Source organism: Lepus europaeus, chromosome 17 (genome assembly GCF_033115175.1).
Source record: "Lepus europaeus isolate LE1 chromosome 17, mLepTim1.pri, whole genome shotgun sequence".
In the NCBI taxonomy this organism is placed as follows: Eukaryota; Metazoa; Chordata; class Mammalia; order Lagomorpha; family Leporidae; genus Lepus; species Lepus europaeus.
Window position 1 is genome coordinate 17,529,450 of NC_084843.1, and position 19,721 is coordinate 17,549,170.

General features: G+C 42.9%; 1 protein-coding gene across 4 annotated transcripts in view; it reads right to left on the minus strand.

Annotated features, from left to right (window-relative positions):
- The window catches only part of ACSL5 (acyl-CoA synthetase long chain family member 5), a 48,936-nt gene that overhangs the window by 2,868 nt on the left and 26,347 nt on the right, over window positions 1-19,721 (minus strand). For all 4 annotated transcript variants that reach the window (XM_062213878.1, XM_062213881.1, XM_062213880.1 and 1 more), the window contains exons 4-18: window positions 17,454-17,518; window positions 17,247-17,348; window positions 14,877-14,976; window positions 13,188-13,366; window positions 12,398-12,430; window positions 12,258-12,309; window positions 11,061-11,134; window positions 10,636-10,713; window positions 8,749-8,883; window positions 5,436-5,570; window positions 4,831-4,926; window positions 3,359-3,431; window positions 3,008-3,096; window positions 2,605-2,721; window positions 301-444 (exon numbers count right to left, since the gene is read on the minus strand). In XM_062213878.1, the coding sequence (XP_062069862.1) occupies window positions 301-444; window positions 2,605-2,721; window positions 3,008-3,096; window positions 3,359-3,431; window positions 4,831-4,926; window positions 5,436-5,570; window positions 8,749-8,883; window positions 10,636-10,713; window positions 11,061-11,134; window positions 12,258-12,309; window positions 12,398-12,430; window positions 13,188-13,366; window positions 14,877-14,976; window positions 17,247-17,348; window positions 17,454-17,518 (1,472 nt within the window). The remainder of the gene's footprint in view (window positions 1-300; window positions 445-2,604; window positions 2,722-3,007; window positions 3,097-3,358; window positions 3,432-4,830; window positions 4,927-5,435; window positions 5,571-8,748; window positions 8,884-10,635; window positions 10,714-11,060; window positions 11,135-12,257; window positions 12,310-12,397; window positions 12,431-13,187; window positions 13,367-14,876; window positions 14,977-17,246; window positions 17,349-17,453; window positions 17,519-19,721) is intronic.

Here is a 19,721-nt window from a genome sequence, read left to right on the forward strand (position 1 = left end):
AGGCCAGAGGAATTCCTGTTGGAGTGGAAACTAAGTACAATATGGGTTTTTTATTTTTACTGAAAGACTTTCATTTACCCTAACTATTTTAACAATTCTATTGACTTGTTTAGAGTCTTTCATAGTTTCAAAAGAATTTTTTCCCATTTGCATTGCCTTATTTGAGGTTTGGAATGTAGCTTCATTTCTTTAGTTATCCAAGTTAGGATCATCTCACCCTGAACCCACCTATACAGATTTCCTATAGCTACAGGAACCAGCATAAGCTTGAAGATGGCTTTTGTTAAAACGATACATTACCCGTAAGCTGTCCCCATGTACAAAGATTTGTGACACCAATCTACTCCTGATATAGATGTTTTCTATCTTCTCGGGAGCAATGTATTCTCCTTGGGCCAGCTTGAAAATGTTCTTTTTACGGTCAATGATCTTCAGAGTTCCGTTCTGTATGAGACAAATAAAATCATCAGTATTTTTGAACCCTAGGGATGGTGTTAGTGGGGGAGAGTACAGAAGTGACAAGTCTCTTCTTTAAAAAGCTGATTTCTCTAGAGACTTTTAAGCCATCCTTCTCTTTCTTGGCTTTGGGGAAAAGAAGAGTGGCTTCCAGCAAGAACCTGTTTATATTGCCTGTCCATGTGGAAAGCCAAGATTCAGCCTCAGAGAAAGTCCTTGGGGCCTGTTAGGGTATGCAAATGAAGAACTGTCTCATGCAAAGAGGAAATATCGCACCTCTCCGTTTCTAATAACTTCATTTGCAATTACCATTTGAGCATCCCCAATCAGAAAATCTGAAATCCAAAGTGGAGAAAGTTTCAGATTTGGGGGCATTTCAGATTTTTGGATTATGAATATTTCAGCTGGTAATATCTATGCAAATATTCCAAAATCCAAAAACCTCTGAAATCTGAAACAATTCTAGTCCCAAGCATTTAGGATAAGGGATACTCAACCTGTACTCTTACTTCCAGAACTCTCAGGAATCAGGAGGGAGTTATCTTTTACTAAGACTTCAGAATTTGTTAGCTCTCTCCCTTCATCGTTTGCCCTTATGTACCTCTCCTGTTAGAACCTGGCACGGGCTAAAACAGCTCAGCTGTGCTAATCAGGCACGTCAATTCTTGGGCTTGTTGCAAGAGAAGCATGGTGTGGAGAGCTGTCTGACCAGCTACCACAGGTTATTTGCAGCTTCATTTCTCTGGGCTAATTGGTCTGAGGAGCTTAAGTTCTTAGGGATTTGAACTGTGGAATTGGGACAAGTGGCAAATACAATCCACATGATCACACCCTAAATAGAGCAACAGACTGAACCAACTATGAAATCAACAAGGCTGACTCAAGGAATTAGGCATCAATGGAGCCTAATCTTCATTATCTGAAAGTGATTAATAGCCTAGTGAGGGAACATGGCTGTTACCTACATCCTAGGCTCCTTAGAATAGGGAACTCATTAAACAAAAACAGATATATCATCAAGATACAACTAGACCCAAATCTATAAACTATGTATAGTCATCTCCCCACCCTACCCCCAATAAGGTTTTGGTCAAAGACAGACCACATCTGTGATGGTGGTTCCATAAGATTATTTCACCTGGGGACATCCTAGTCTGTGTAAGTACAGTCTGCTACACTTGCACAATGATGAAACTGCCTAACCACACCGTTGTCAGAAGGTAAGGTACCTTTTGTACATCATGTGAGAAGGTAAGGGACACACCACTGTACATCATGAGGACTAATTTTCTTGAAAGCGTTCTTTGAATCTCACTTGAATCTTGAATATTGAGAAAGGAGTTTCAAGATCTAGTTATATTCCCACTTCCCCAGCACAAAGAAGACCCTCTGGAAAATCTGCAGGGGTTCTGAAACTCCAATTCTGCTGCACAATGATTATTATATTTGAAAGGCAGATGACAGAGAGGAGAGGGAAAGAGAGACCAATCTTTCATCTGCTGGTTCATTCCCTGAATGACTGTAATGCTTAAGGTTGGACCAGGCCAAAACCAGGAGCCCAGAGCTTTATCTAGGTTTCCCATGTGAGTGGCAGAGGCCCAAATACTTGGGCCATCTCGCACTGCTTTCCAGGGCACATTAGCAGGGAGCTGGATTGGAAGTGGAGCAGCCGGGACATGAACTGGTGCCCATATGGGATGCTGCTATTACAGGCAGTGGATTCCTCTGCCACAATGCTGGCCCCAGGAGGCAGGATTTCTAAATGAAGAGTTTGCCAGGACTCAAACCGGAGCTCTAATATAGGATGCCAGCACCACAAAGGTGGCTTAACTCACTGTGCCATGATGCCAGCGCCATAGATTTTTTTCACTAAATATGTATTTTTCATGAATGGTTTGAAGTACGACCCGCACATTGTTGGTCCATGGAAGAACTGTAACTAGAACACAGATCTCCCAACTCCAAGCTGAGGTTCTCTCAATTATTGGGTTCTTCTCTACAGTAAGAGAAGGTCATAGTCAGATAGGCACAGACCTACTGCCCTCCAGCTGCCCCAGCTGATTTACCTACCTGCTGCTCTTGCTGTACACACATTGCTCCCCCCAGTCCAGCAGCACACACTCCCAGAAGTCATGGAGAAATACTCACCGGGAGCCAGCGCCCAATGTCTCCAGTGTGAAGCCAGCCATTGCTGTCTAGGACTTCCCGTGTTTTCTCGGGGTCCTTCAGGTATCCTTGGAACACATTGTGACCCTTGATGCAGATCTACACACCAGACAGTACAAGGTCGTGATGCCAGCAAAGTCTGCTACACTTAGCATGCGCACTTTAAACAACACCAACTTCAATCATTTGATGGTTTCCACTGCAGTGTAAACAGCTCCAGGTTTTAATCCCCAGTGTAAAAGATAGGAAAGTAAATCTCAGATATAATTCATCCTTTGCTAAAGCTCTCAAAGGAGTCGAACCCAAGGCTGCTCACAATTATGTACACTGTCCAATCTAAGCACCCCCACCATGATTATCTGACTACAAAGCATGAGCTACTCACCTCTCCTTCGTTGTTCGCTGCGAAGTAGTTCATTTCAGCCACATCTTCTAATTTCACATGATTGCAAGCTACAGGGACTCCTACATGGCCTAGAATACACCGCACTGAGTCAGCTGGGACACCATGAACTAGTAACAACTCCAGGCATATTTCTGAGATAGTTATGGATTAACTAGAAGAATGAGACTGAAAATGCCAGATGGCCAAGGTTGGCAGGCCTGGGCCCAAAACTTGAGCTTGGCATTTGGCCACATCAGTCTGGGGCAGTGAGGTTATCTAAACTCAATATTCATTGTTCAGTTAGAGTCCTCCCAAGCACTGTCCCCTCTGCCCAACAGACAGGGGACCTACCTGATGTCCAGTCCCCAGAAGATGTAATCGTACAGCCAGCTGTGCATTCTGTTTGACCATAAGCCTCAAATACCTAGGAAACCAAAGAAGACCTTTGAGATGTACTTAAAGCAGGAGCTGGCTGTGCCCTCTGGCTGCCGCAAGGTCTCTAAATTTCAGAGGAAACTTGGTATCTTAAGACCTTGAATTCATGCTGAAGTTGCTAAGTCATTACAAGTGGGTGTTCACTTGAAAACAGTAGACCACAATACAGAAACTTACATAAAAATGTGGCATTTCAAGTTAATGGGGAATTGGGTTATCGAATAAGCAATATGCAAGCCAAGTGGTGATCAGACTTGAAGACAGGCGGTGGAGCACCACTGAAAAAATGAATAGTGCCACTGAAGAATGGGGTAGCATTTTTAAAGTGAAGGAGCTCCAGCTGTAGGGCTAACAAGCTTTTTATTTTATTTTATTTTATTTTATTTTATTTTATTTTTGCCCAGGGCAAGATGCTAAAGGTTTTCAGCTTTGTGAACCATCAAGTATGTGTTTCAACAATTAACTGCTAGTATAACACAAAATCAACCATAATCCATGTATGAATGAATGGACATGGCTATGTTTCAGTACAATTTTGTTTATAAAAACAGGTGGTGAGCCAGCTTTGGCTTGTGCTGCAGTTTGCTAACTTCCAGTACAGAAAATATTCTTGACTGGAGAGATGCTGGTGCAGGAAACAAGTTCATAAGCTACTGTGGTGAGGGTGTGGCCTGAAAGAGGCAGAGCTGGTAGAAATAAAGAGAAAGGCTTAGAAAAGATGCTTCTGGAAGGATTCTGGGAGTAGGACTTTCTGCTGCACTGGTTTTAGGAGCTCAGGGAAAGGGAAGTATTAAGAGTGGTCAAGAGGATGCTAACTGGAAAGACTAGACCTCTGGCATCAATTCCAAATCCTATTTGATTACAGTTATATGAATAGAGGACATTTCTCTGAGGATGAGCCTCTGCCTGCTTTTTTGTTTTTGCTCATGCTGTACATGACTGGTTGAATGAATGAAAATTTCCACTTAGGAGCAAAAATGAGACAATATCCAGGTCCAAGCCCTGTACAATTCCAGATGGACCAGAGACATGAACATAAAAAAAAAATGTAAAGCCTTAAGATTACCAAAAAGTAGAGAGGCAAACAATCTTAGGAAGTACTGGAGTTAGGAAATCCTGTCTAAGCAATTGAAAGTCACAAATAGGAATGATTAATTAGTTTGATTACACAAACTCATAGCAATACACAAGGCAAAAGAAAATGAGACTAGGAAATATCATTCTACTGTAACGAAGATTAACTTATGACTATATGAAAAACTCTTAGAAAGAAATATGAAAGGACATTTTCTCAATTTTGAGATTTGGGGTGACTTTGTTACTTCTCAGGACAGGAGTAGTTTCATCTTTATTTAAACAGCTTTATTTGTGCAAAATTAAGATCTTACCGGACATCCCATTGCCGCCCGGAGGAACGTCAGGACTGGAGTGGAGATGGGGGCAGCTCCAGTGACCACGAAGCGAACTTTCCCGCCTAGGCTGTCCTGTTCAGAAGAAACAAAAAACCTGCTGGAATCTATTCTCTTGGTGTCAGCTTCCTCCATCATGAGATGGGTATCATAGCCTACCTGGTGCTGTTACAAGAATTAAACTAGTTAATTTACAAACTCTTAGCATAGGGCCTGGCCTGGTGAATAGGACTTAAAATGTTAGCTACTGTTGCCATCATCATCCATGACTGAGACTAGAATCTGCATTGTTTTTAAGTTCAAATGCAATTCTTATTTGGGGCCCCCTCAAATTACTTATTTTAGCAGACTGTATAAGAGAATATGAAAGTGCTGGAACTGAAATCAAATCTGTTTTCTGCTTTTTCACCAATTTCTTTTCATGGCAACATTGTACAAGAGGTATCTGAAAGGGCAAGTGACACAGAACGTCCATAAGGACCTCCAGTTAAAGTAGAGCTCAGCCATGAGAGGAAAAGCCAAGTATGCTGAGGAGTGCGTGACCTAAATATTCATCTGGCTCTGGCCAGGATCTACCAACCTACCTGGATCTTGGCAAAGATGAGCTTGTCCCACAGGCTGTCCCGTCTGATAATTCCCTTTTTGACTTCATTGAATTTACTGGTAGTGGCCACGTTTAGCAAGAACTTCTTCAAGGGTGTGTTGGCTTCATTTTGTACCTGCAGAGTGACAGCTCCTCTTAGTTAGAAACCTACTGGGGATACTCACCAAGGCCATTGTTCGACAAATGAGAGATGGTACATTCCAGCTTCATAAAGAGTGGCCCCACACTCATGAACTGGGTTGCTGAATGATGCTGAACTCAGAGAATTAAGCCCCCAACTCAGAAAGCAGTGAGCTTCATACACACACAGCTGCAGTTGTCTCTGAGTCCTGGTCCTTGACAAACAACTTTGACAACTAAGATAAGCAAGTGGTGGTCAAGAAGGACAAAGTTACCTGAGGGTACTAGGTAAACAGAATTGGCTCAACAGTACCCTGGAGCTATTTAAAAAAAGAAAAGATTTATTTATTTGAAAGAGTTACACAGAGAGGGGGAGAGACAGAGAGAGACACAGAGAGGGAAATTGTCCAGCCACTGGTTCACTCCCCAAATGGCCACAATAGCCAGGCCTAGACCAGTCAGAAGCCAGAAGCTTCTGGGTCTCCCACATGCGTGCAGGGGCACAAGCACTTGGGTCATCTTCCACTAACTTTCCCAGGCACATTAGCAGGGAGCTGGATTGAAAGTGAAGCAGTTGGGACTCAAACCAGTGCCCATATGGGATGCCCATATTGCAGGCAGAAGCTTTACCCACTGTACCACAACACTGATCCCCCTGGTCTCCTTGGGACTCTCAATCCATCATCCATACTTAACACTACTAGAGAGCTATCCCAATCCAATTGAAAGACCCCCTCCTCATTATTTCCAAAATGAAAGCCTGTAGTCCATATTCTAGCCTTTAAAACTTCATTAGACAGGAAGTCAGACTACAGGAAACCAAAGTTTGGGGCTGATGTCATGATGCAGCCGATTGAGCCTCAGCCCACGATGCAGGCTTCCCATATCAGAGTGCCAGTTCAAGTTCCGGCTGCTCTGTTACTGACCCAGCTCCCTGCTAATGTGCCTGGGAAAGCAGCAGCAGATGGCCCAAACACCTGGGTGCCTGCACCCACATGGGAGACCCAGATGGAGTTCCAGGTTCCTGGCTACCACCTGGCCCAGCCTGGGCTGTTACAGCCATTTGGGGAGTTAACCAGTGGCTGGAAGACCTCTCTCTGTCTATCCCTCCCTCTTTCTCTCTGTCACTCTGCCTGTCAAATGAATATTTAAAAAAAAAAAAGGAAATAAAAATTCTTTTCAGTTCAAAATTTGAAGACTGCCTCCCCAGCTATTTTCCATGTTGAGACGCGCACTGCTGGGCCTCCAGGTAACCTGGAATGCTCATCTCATCTTCACTGTCTAATGGGGATTGTGCCCTAGGCTCATACCTGTCACGTTACCATTTTGCCGACATCTCACCCTCTGTTACCAGGATCTACACTGTGACTGCATCATGAAACTCCTGATACTTCTGTCAAATCTAAGAGATTTTCTTCAACATTTGCATGTTGTACCCTTCCCCTAAGAAGTCACTGACAAAAAGTCAGAATTGGAGATTCATGCTAACAACACATCCTTCATTTAAAAAACAAATCCTGGAAGTAAACAATGTATTGTAGTTTACTATATGAGCATATTATAAGGTACTGTTGCTCAAAAATTTTAAAAAGTCTAATAACATGGACAAAACTCATAACAATCAAATCAAATAATTCAGCAGCATGATGAGAACTGTGATAACTGTTAATAACCCTGTTGAGACCAGGATTTTCGATGTTTAGAAATCATCTGTTTTCTAGAACGCTGCCTGCCTTGTCCCTGGAGCTCTAGTTCAGCACCTGATGAATCCCAAACATAAAAGAGAATGCTAGAATCTTGGGGATAAGATGCAAAGCATGTGAAGGTTGGCCATGTTAGTTGTTTCCTCTGGGCTCCAAATCTTCAGAATTATTAGTTGTTATCTTATTCTCTGAGTTAAAATTCCTGTTCGGCTGGTTTCAGTCCCAGCTGCTCTGCTTCTGATCCAGCTCTCTGCCAATGCACCTGGGAAGAAGGTGGAAGATGGCCCAAGTTCTTGGGCCCCTGCCACCAATGTGGGAGACCTAGATGGAGTTCCAGGCTCCTGGTTTCCGCTTGGCCCAGACCAGCCCTTGTGGCCATTTGGATAGTGAACCAGTAGATGGGGGATCCATCTCTCTCTTTCTCTCTCTCTCTCTCTCTCTCTCTCTCTCTCTCTCTCTCTCTCTCTCATTCTCTGTCTCTCCTCTCCTCTCTAACTCCGTCTTTCAAATATGGAGGTAAATCTTAAAAAAAAAAAAAAATTCCAGCACTAAGGACTACTTCAAGGAATTAACCTAAACAAGATGTGGATGAGAAATATACAAGATGAGCTTGGGCCCTCTTGTGTTAGAAAACAAAGAACCTATCAGAGACTCCTGACTCCTATCAAAGGAACACAGGAGCAACTGGACTGGGGCTCCCAGCTTCTGAGAAAGCACATGTGAACATCCAGAATGACTGATGACTGAGATGGGTTAAATAGACATACAAATATTAAAATCATGAGTTCATAAGTAGACAAAGAAGAAAAACGTTGCTGGCTACTTGTGAAGACTGCTGGAGCATGAATTCATTTTTCTGAAGATTGGGAAATAAAGGGAATCAAATATTTGTAAAACTTTTATGGATCTCAGCTAATGAATGCAAGAAGGACAGCAGGGGAAAACAATCACCATTTTGCAATCCCTGGTGAACGCTGAGCCGAGCCAAGACCAAAGGCAGCTCAAGCTGCTACGTGACAGTTTGATGCTGGCCCTTGCCCCTGTTGGATATGACTCTGGGCGGACTATTTAATCTTCAAGGCTCAGTTTCCTCATCATAAGTTGGAGACAGTAAGTGTATCTGAATTTCACTTTTCAGAGTATACATCTAAACTCTTGACCATGAACCTGGCACCTCAGCAAGAAGCTCAATAATCAGGACCTTTTTGGAAGTCAGCATAACAGCTGTCCAGCAAGTCAGCTGAACATTCAGGGGCTCCCAAGGCTCCATGTTGAGCTATTCCTCCTCCAACTCAGACCCAAGTGATCTCCAGATGAGAGGGTGTTTCACTTACCATGGTTTCCCATGCATGTGTTTGTCAATGTGGTTCTAATTGGAATCTTGCAGGAGCAGTGGAGGGAGATGGAGCTGAGATGGCTCACACAGTCCCCTGTGACCCAGGGCAAGCCCAGTACTAGTGAGGTTGGTACCTTATCGTAGATCCTGTTAAGGAGTCGGGGCACCGTGGGGAACACCGTGGGCTTTAGAGTTTTCATGTCATCAGGCAGCAGCCGGATATCCCCTTGGAAGAACCCAACTCTGGATCCACAGGAATAAATGACAGACTAGAAGCAAAACCAAAGAGCAGGGCTCAGAGAAGAGACCACTTCCGGAGGGGCCCACCTTCGGCAGAAATGAGGAAGCAGAGTGAGGCCCGTGGATACTTTTCCCCCCTCAATGCAGGTACCCAGTTTCTGAGAGCCTCCCCCCAAGAAAGTCTGAAAACTCCTTTCTGTTGAGGTGACAGGACAGATAACACAGATTGTGAGTGTCCTCCATCACCCTAACTCTACCACATCTCTGTGTGACAGGTTCACATTCCTTCCAACGGAGGACACCTTTATGGGGCACTCAGAAAAAATACTGCCTGTGAAACTCAGGCCCTCCCATTTTCAGAAATGCTCAAATTTTTTTTTTAAGTATTTTATTTGAAAGAGTTACACAGTGAGAGAAGGAGAGGCAGAGAGAGAGAGGTCTTCCTTCTGCTGGTTCACTCCCTAAATAGCTGCAACAGCTGGAGCTGTGCCGATCCAAAGCCAGGAGTCAGGAGCTTCCTCCAGGTCTCCCACATGGGTGCAGGGGCCCAAGGACTTGAGCCATCTTCCACTGCTTTCCTAGGTCATAGCAGAGAGCTGGCTTGGAAGTGGAGCAGCCAGGACTCAAACCGGCATCCTTATGGGATGCTGGCACTGCAGGCAGCAGCCTTACCTGCTATGCCACAGCACCAGCCCCTCAAATTGTTTTTAGTTTTATTAGAATCCGTTTTTCAGGGACTTGCACTGTGGTGCAGTGGGTTAAGTGACTTCCTTCAATGCCAGCCTCCCATATGGCCACTGGTTTGATTTCCCACTGCTCCACTTCCCACACACCTCCCTGCTAGTGTGTCTGGGAAGATGGTGAAAGATGGCCTGAGCACTTGGACTCCTGCCATGCACATGTGAGAACCAGATGGAGTTCCAGGGCTCCTGGCTTCAGCCTGGCCCAGCCACAGCTGTTGTAGCCATTTGGGGAGTGAACCAGCAGATGGAATATCTCTCTCTGTGTCTCTCCCTCTCTCTGTAACTCTGCTTTGCAAATAAATAAATAAATCTTTAAAAGCACAAAAATAAATTAACATTCTAAAAACTATATGGAATTAATAAAAATCAATTTTTCATTAATCAGATATCAACACTTCAGTTTGAGGAACTGGGTCTTGCATTTTGGCATTTTATGCATCTATCTAGCAGAAGCTGGTTGAAGAAGTCTTCCAGGGGGATCAGAGAGAAGACTTTCCAGCACTATATTCTGTTCTTAAATTCACCTCGGAGTAGCCGACAAGCCTGGAGCTGGCTCCCAGCTGGACAGTGCTCCTCCAGCTCCCACACCACGGATGACAATACCACCTTACACAGTCAGGTGCGATGTGAAAATGCCTGTGGTGACAAGCTCCCTCCTTGACTGGATCAGATGTTCTGTCCCTGCTCTTCTATGGGGGAAATTCCTGTTCTCTATCTTTAGATCTTTTTAAAAATGCTAACCAAAATAAAATGCAAAAGAAGAAACAATACCTCGTGGTCAGCTCAGACTTCAGTGTAGATACTGAGCTGAGCTGGCTGTGATTCCTGGGGCTCCCACACTCACGTAAGACAGGAGCAAGCACGAGCCCCTCGGGCACAAGCAGACGCAACAGAGGAAAGGAGGGTAATGCCAGGATGTGGACTCAGAGGAGTCAATCCCCTGAGCTGTAAATGCTGTGTGGTTGCCCTTGGAATAAACATGGGAAGAGCAAGCATGACCCCCTTTCTCCATGGCTGCTAGGAACATAGGATACTCACCTGTACAACCCTCTCAAACATATGAGCCAAGGGGAGGTAGGATATTGTCACGTCGTTGGGGGTGGGCTGAAAAGTATGCTATAGATCAGGGAACAGAGAGAAGACAACATTGGATTAATGCCGATTTTCTCTTCCAATGGAGATTTAAATACTGCCTCTTCCCAGGATTCCACATAACACTTCTACAGGTGGTATACTGTATAACCCTAACATGCCTTTAACTGCACAGGTGAATGCACAGTTTTCCAAAGACCACACCAGCACTGAACATACTCCAGCTTTTAAACAAAGACCAATCAATGTCTGTCCACACTTGAGCTTTTAACCTGTTGTTTCCCCCTCTGTGTCTCCTCTAACTTCAAGAACAAAAATCTTATAACAGATTCATATTTTAATGAGAGCCTCTTTTCCAATTGACCACTGACCTCTACACATTTGAGAAAAGCAGCAGCATTCGAAACAACATTTTGATGGGTTAGCATAGCTCCTTTAGGGTTACCTGTAGGAAAGAAGAGGTGAGAAAAAGGTCCTTTATGTAGCTGATAGGTTGCCTCTGGCCATGAAAGATCCTAGATTCAATTGATTCTTTTCTGGAGAGTCAAGAGCATTCCCCATCACTGTCTTTTTGGGGATGGCATGTGCCTCTGTTTAGGGACAATTAATGCCATGAGAGTTCTACTACTCAATGGATCATCAACATTCTCTTGCCACAAAGGGCACAGCCATGATCTCAGAAGTAGTCAAAAGCGAAGATCCAAATAAACCCTCTTTGTGCTGTTCATATGCTTCTGACTTCAGATTTAGCAATGTTGCCTAATGATATCATTATAAATCTTATAAACTGGGCATACTGGATGACTGTAACTGTAGAAGACCATGGACCATATTAAAAATGAGTAAATGGGACCAGCATTGTGATGTAGCAGGTAAAGCTACCACCTGCAACACCGGTATCTCATATGGGCACTGGTCTGAGTCCCAGCTGCTCCACTTCCCATCCAGCTCCCTGCTGTTGTACCTGGGAAAGCAGAATATGGCCCAGCTATTAGTCCCTTGCACATGAGAGACCTGGATGAAGCTCCTGGCTCCTGGCTTCAGCCTGGCCTAGGCCCAGCTATTTCAGCTATCTGGAGAGTAGACCGACGGATAGAAGATCTCTCTCCCTCTCTCTCTCCCCTTTTCTCTAACTCTTTCAAATAAATAATTTTTTTAAAATGAGTAAACAGTCTAATAGATGGCTAGACGTAGGGTTGTGGGTATAGTCATCTGTAGTGAAGTATCACTGAGCTACCAAGATTGAATGAAACCTCTAGTGGTATCAAATGGTGAAAGTGGTGAGTTGTATGTGTGTGTGTATGTGTGTGTAGGGAATTGACTTTCTGATGTTACCTTTAAGACCTTTAAAATCTATAGTATGTTAATACATCCCAGTATATTCAATAAAGTCTATGAATATTTATGCCTATGTTTCTCTGTTTGGAAATCCACATTCAAAAGTCAGGCTGTGAGCCTCTAAGGTCAGGACTAATTTGACGGTCTGTTTACTAGCCCATAGGGGTCAGGGACTCAAGCCGTGTTTCTGACTGACCAGGGGCCTCAGGGACAGTTTCATGGCCACTGACCTGTAGTTCCACTGGTATAACAGATGATGCACAGATCTTCTGGGTTAGGAGGCTGCAGAGGGGAGCACAAAGGCTTAGTCTATCATGAAATTTGACAGTTGATTGGGACAAGACTCAAATTCAGGCAGAAGAAAACTTACCAAAGGTTTTCTGAAGTTCTCTTTGCCTAAATTCTTCATGAACAGAAGACAAAGAAGGAAAGAAATTGGTTGATATGGACAGATTTATGGTAAATATGGCCCTCCCTCCCCTTTTCCATGAGAACCCCTCCATTGGAATATAATCAAATTCCAACCTGGATCAGGGCCAGAAGTCAATTTTCAGGCACAATGGAAGCCCCAGGGAAGAGCACAAAGTTCTCTAGAGAACCAGCCTAAAGATGGTAGATCTCAAATGTACAAAATTCCCATCATACTCTTTAAACTTCCATCATCTGGAACCATCACTAAATATTTTTAGAGTAATATGAATGGTTAACATTTCAGAGCCTACCACGTATGAATCACTACCTTGAGCAATTTACATGTGCAAACTCATCTAGCTCTTACAGCAACTTTGTGAGATAGGGATAGTTTTTATCTTCATTTTATGGATGGGGAAAGGGAGACATGCAGTAACTGTCCAAGGTTACCCAATAGTTGTGGAGCTGGAATGTGAAGCCAAGCAGTCTGGCTCCGGGAGCCACATCCTATCACTCAACTCAGTATTTATATGTTCTTTACTTAGAAGTCTATGTAACAGGCCATGGAACTTTGTCCTTCCCCGACACAGGTTTCTGGGTTATCTTGAAGGAATTAATTCTCAAAGCTTCATGGTATGAGTCTAATTAGTCCTTGTCTGCCAACCGTGGAGAACAACAGTCCCGTGCTCTTGTGTGAATGTTCTGGAAGCTGTCCATAGTGTTGGAACAGCCGAGTTTCAGATCCATACCTCAGCATCAAACAGAGATAAGATCTCAACTCCACATTTCTCCCCTCTTTGTTTCAGGTCATCCTCAAAGGGGTCCATGAGAATGATTGTCTTCAGGCCTGTGGTGAGGCCCTTCTCCACGTTTCCTATCAGGACTGATGCCTTTTGGGGTGTATCACAGATCACAGTGGTGATATCAGCTGGAAGCAGAAATAGAACCAGAGGTCACCTGCTCTGCTGTTTTTTTTTTTGTTTTTTTTTTTTTTTTACAAGGAGAAGAGATTTTCAAAAAATTCCAAAGCTAGTAGATTCCCCAAAGGAGATTACATCTACAAATCAGATTTATCGTGTAAAATATGAAATATTCCACTGATAATAAGTTAGCTTAATTGAAACAGAAGCAGGTAGTTTTCTTGTATGCTGCAGAGACATTTTACAGTTTCTAAAGAAACCATGAAGTTCCTCCTACTTAAAAAAAGTGAGAAATGAACCATAATGAAGAAGGAGATGGGAGAGGGAGAGGGAGGTGGGATGGAAGCTGGGTAGGGGGTATGGGAGAAAGAACCACTGTGTTCCTAAAGTTGTACCTATGTAAAAATGCATTCATTACATAAGAAAAGAAAGTCAGTCAAACAATGTATATGAAACTGAGGTGAGGTCTTGTTGACACGTTTTGCTTCAAGAGGGGGATAGAGGGTAGAAGAGAAAGGATGGGACTGTTAACAGGTAAGTGTTTCGTGATTCTAAGTGTTAGCATTTGCTCTGATACTTGTTTGACAAATAGAAAGCTTCTCATAGTGTCTGTGGTTCAAATGGATCTACTCAATATATTAGTTTTCCAAAAGGAAAAAACAACTTTTGCGGCCGGCGCCGCGGCTCACTAGGCTAATCCTCCGCCTTGCGGCGCCGGCACAGCGGGTTCTAGTCCCGGTTGGGGCACCGATCCTGTCCCGGTTGCTCCTCTTCCAGGCCAGTTCTCTGCTGTGGCCCAGGAGTGCAGTGGAGGATGGCCCAAGTCCTTGGGCCCTGCACCCCATGGGAGACCAGGAGAAGCACCTGGCTCCTGCCATCGGATCAGCGCGGTGCGCCGGCCGCAGCGCGCCTACCGCGGCGGCCATTGGAGGGTGAACCAACGGCAAAGGAAGACCTTTCTCTCTGTCTCTCTCTCTCTCACTGTCCACTCTGCCTGTCAAAAAAAAAAAAAAAAAGTAAAAAAAAAAAAAACTTTTGCATGTTAAAGGAACTTTATTTCACCATTGAACTTGGACATTTTTCCTCTAACAATGGCCATTTTTTCTATCTATGGATTCACCATAAACATTGTTACATGACAATTAACTCTACTGACTTGGATTTACATGGATAGGAAATAAAATCTGCAGCTTCACCATGATTTAGTAAATTGAGCTCACATTATAGGCTTTTATCCAATGTGTTCAAAGTAAGTAAGCTTGTCTGTAAACTATATTATCATATCATGCCACCTTGAAGTATTTCATTGAAGCTTTTATCTAAGCAGATCTTTGTTTCATGGGACTTTTCTACCTTCCAAGTAAATGATATCCTCAGTACTACAGGACCAGAAAGACTTAAGCACTTTCTGGCCACATGATTTCAGATATGCTGAAACGGAAAGGAAAAAAAGCAGAGATTGAAAAATTATTTAGCATTAAGAAAGAATAAGGTTGCAATGCAATAGCAAAATCTTACCCTGATTGACAATGTATATGATGGCATCTGCTCCCAAGGTGTCATACAGAGGGACTGCTACCATGGAGTATGTGTAACAAGCCAACTCGGAGATGACCCACTGCACAGAGAGAAATCAAGTGAGCAGTGGACAATGACTTTGAAGCATATTAGTTCAGTCATTCAGCCAACAAATGCTTATTTGGTGCCTTTTATGTAAAAAAAAAAAAAGTCACTGTGAGGCCACAGGGACTGTCATTGATACAGCTGTAAGGTATGGTTAAGTAAGTGAGAGAAGCTAAACACATAAATAACCAAAAATCAAAGGTAGGCTAGAACATAAAGGTGGAGTGTGATATGTTCCATCCATGAAGTTCCATACCTCTGTATGGAAAACATTAGGTAGGCAGAGACCACTTTCTGGGGTAGGAAAATGCCACCTGGGACTATTTGGAAAACCAGAATGGAAACTGGTCAGGGCTTTAGAGGAGTGGTAGGATTTGCTATGGAGATGGAGGTACCTAAGGCATTCAGAGAAGTCAGTGGATGAACAAAGATAGGATGGAGTGATATCACCGTATATCAAAGAGAAACATGATTGGAAAGGTAGGTCAGAATCTGCTAATGGAGGAACTTAAATGTCAGCCTCCATGTTATTGAATGAATTGGTATTCCCTTCCTCTACTCCACACCAAATTCTTGTTTAAGCTCTAAATTCCAATGTGATTGTATCTGAGATGGAGCCTTTACCAAGGTAGTTAGGCTTAAATGAAGTCATCAGAGTAGAGCCCTCATCCGATGTGGCTTGTATCCTCACAAGAAGAGAAAGAAGTGTTGGTTAAGCTGCTGCTTGGGATGACTGCATCAAATGATGGATGAGCTGAAGGCTTGGCTCATTCTTCCTTCCAGCTTTCTGCTTGTACAGACTCTGGGAGGCATCAAGTGGCTGAGTCTCTGCCACCCAAGTGGAAGACTTGGATTGAATTCCTGGTCCTGGCTTCAGCCTGACCCAGCCCTGGCTGTTGTAGGCATTTGGAAAGTGACCAGCAGGTGAGCAATTTATATCTGTCTCTTTCTGTCTTTCTGCATTCCAGATGAAATAAACAGAAGAGGAAGAGACGACAGGGATGCCTATGCACAGAGCACAGGTCCTGTGAGGACATGGAAAGGAGGTGCCAAGTCAAGGAGCGTGGGATCAGGAAAAACCAAACTTGCTGACACCCTAGTCTTGGACTTCCAACCTCTGGATCTGTGAGAAAATAAAGGTGTGTTGTGTCCCACAGTCTGTATATCTTATTATGGCAGCTTCCAGATTAATTTCACTAGGTTGGTTTTTTTTTTTTTTAAGATTTATTTATTTTATTTGAAAAGCAGAGCTACAGAGAGGCAAAGAGAGGGAGAGGAAGATGGAGAGAGAGAGGGAGAGGGAAAAAAGAGGGAGAGAGAGGGAGAGGGAGAAGAAGAGGGAGAGAGAGAGAGAGGTCTTCCATCTGCTGGTTCACTTCCTAGATGGCCGCAATGGCTGGAGCTGTACTGATCCAAAGCCATGAGCCAGGAACTTATTCCAAGTCTCCCATAGAGTGCAGGGGCCCAAGGAAAATTTGGGCTATCTTCTACTGCTTTCCCAGACCATAGCAAAGAGCTGGATGGGAAGTGGAGCAGCCAGGACTGGAACCGGTGCCCATATGGGATGCTGGCACTACAGCCGGCTACTAGGTTGGGTTTTAACTTTTTAAACTAGAGTCAAGGATACCTACTATTCTTGAGGCTGGGTATAGCAAAAATGGACTATGTGGGTCACTGAATACATGACCAGTTGTCTGCTCCTATTTTTGGGATTAATCCTACAAACTTGCTTAATCAAGTAGCTCTGGTGATTATATCAACCATACAAAGACTTTCCATTCAGATATTAGGCCTGACGACTTTATCAGAATTTGGATAGAAGCTTAATTCCAATTGTCATCTTATTGTCTAAAATCTGCTTACAACTCACTGTGGAAAGATGGCTAGGACTAAATTTACTAGCAATGGGTGGCTTGATTTACTAGTTCAAATACAGTGTGCAAGTTTTAATTCTAATACTAACAGAGTCCTTTCCACAATACTTTTAAGGTCTTATTTGGTAGTTCCTCCTAACTTCCTTATTTTCCCCAAGTAATAACCAGATTGACTTAAAGTGATCACAATGGATTGGGAAATAAGACAAGTCCAAATACCTAGCCTAAGCACTAGACATTCAACTGGGATTTCAAGAGACTCTGAGCTGTAACTATGTCAATCAGGAGAATAAGCAGTATTAAAGTGTAATAGCTTTGGTAAGTCATCAACAGCGTCAGAATGCTGGATTGGAAGTGACTTATTTCTTTTAGCTGGCTTCAACACATTTACCTCTGGCCTATTCTGAGCAAAGATGCCAATAAATTGGTCTGGTGATGGTTTGTGTCCTTTATGTAAGAGACAGGAGCCCAGGTACTCTGCTCGATCTGATACCTACAAAACAGGGAGAGAAAAAAAATCAAGATCCATAAAGAGACCAAGTTATCTCAGAATACAACATGAACAAAACAATCTTTCTAAAGCCATGGGTGAACTTACCTGTTTGTAGGACAGCCATCTGTAGGGCTGGTTTGGTTTTCTATATCCCAAGCAGGGACCATTGTCTAAAAACATAACATTAGAAGATCATCAACTCCAGTTACAAATCTTATGGATAAGAGAAGGTAAAAGGGAATTAAGAAGAGAAAGGATACAAAGGACAAATCCAGCAAGAATTAGAGCCTCTCTTATGGTCCAGGAAATTTAAAGGAAGTACTCAGCTCTCAAAGGCAGAGTTGTAAACTACACTTGAAGGATTTAGGAAATGCTACCAAACAGGGTGGTTCAATGTTGAATATATGACTTCTATGATAGCGTGGGCATTCAGAGAAAGCCATCAGTATGAGCTAGCCTACACAAAATGGCAAGTTAAAGCCTACAAGTAAACACAAATAGCCTCTCCTGAATTATCCTAGATTGAGCTTCACTACCATAAAAGAAATGCATAAAATAATAGAAAAAATTAAAATAAGAATAACCTTATCACACACATACCATTATTAGCTCAGATATTTCCTCACTCAGTTTCTTTCCATAGTTTTACAGAGTAGTGTTCACTCCTCCCCTGAATCTGGTACAAATATTCCTGTGTTATTATTTCTTCTCTGGAGATTTCAATGGCTTTACCCATGGAGAGCTCTACTGTATTTTGTTGTGGGTATTTACATTGTCTCCAAGCTTGACACCCTAAATAGTGCTATGGTAAATATTTTCAAGTTAATAATTTCAAATTTAGGAAATTTTCATAGACTAGATCCCTAAAATAAGTGGGGTGGGAGAGAGGAAGGTCAGAATGGTCAGGCTGTGGACAGCTCTGATCACGCTGCCTAGCAGAGCATTTATCATCATTGAATCCCTGCCACCAGCAACATACCAGCTTTTACCACATTCTTATTGACAGTAAACCATGTCTTTAAAAAGATATATTCTGGCTTGATAGGTTTAAAAAGTTAAGACTTTTACCTAAGTTTGTTTAACAGTTGAAGAACTGATACCTTTTCCTTTTTGGTTAAGTTTTAACCAAAACATATTATCTGTGCATATACTTGGAATTTTCTGTTCAAATATTTTGCCCATTTATATGAGAGTGACTTCTAAGATACAGAGGCTCATAAAGACTAACAAGCACACATGCATATACGTGTGTGCACCCACATGTATGTACACACACGTATATTTGCCTTCAATATTTCCCCACTTTGTGTCTTACATTGACAACAGAATTAAATTTCTCTACATCTAAATCACTTTGTCATATTTAAAATCAAAATGTTTGGAAATACGCACACACACACACACACACACATATATATATATACTGAAGTGTATATATATATTCAGTATACATATATATATATATATATATATATACTGAAATAAACAGTTTTCTTGGCTGTTAAAGCTAAGCCACAGAAGCTGGGGAAATAGGCTTAGAAACAACACTAAGTACCTGGGAAGCTCCACGTGGAAGGCAGAATGAGGCTGACTTATAACCAGAAGAGCGGGAGGGAAGGAACTGTTACATAGAGGATCTAGCCAGGCTGCTGAGAGGAATTATTCCTTGCTAAAAGGAAGTATTCAAAGAATGCTGCTAGGAATTCAGAGGCAAATAAGCAAACGTCTAGGTTAAGAGGCAAGGAAAAAGGAAAGAAAGCAGGAAAGAGACAGCCACGCTGATCTAAGAGATAGAAAAAAGGAAGCAGGAGAATGTCCACAGGAAACATTCACACTAACTGTTCCCGGTGAATCCACTGCATCAAAACCCAAGAAATCGTCTCAGGTTCCAAGTTTCCCTGAAGCACGCAAGCCCAATGGTTGCCATGTACTGAATGCCATGCTGGGCATATTAACTCACTTGGTCTTCTCAACTATTATCATCCACCTCGTCCTGAGAATTGTGAAGGACTGGGTCAGCTTCTTCAAGCTCACCCAGTAAGTAGCGGAGCTAACAAATGTGAAAGAAACTATACTGCATTTTCTTATCAACTCTCCATTGGTGAAAATGCTGACAGAGGTCCATGGCCAAAGAGCAACTGAAATAATTGGCCCAAAGGGTCAACAACTTGAGATCTCGTGAAATTCTGTGTCAGCCTATTAGCCAAACTCCTGACCAGGCAGTAGCCCAGCCTTTGGTTAACTTGTCTAACTCTGACCTCCTTCTGCTCTTGGGTGTGGTATCCACAGAGAGCTCCCCGCTCACTACCAACTTCTTGGCAAACTTGTCACCCTACACTAAATGGGGTTCATACTATGGTATGCAGAATCCCC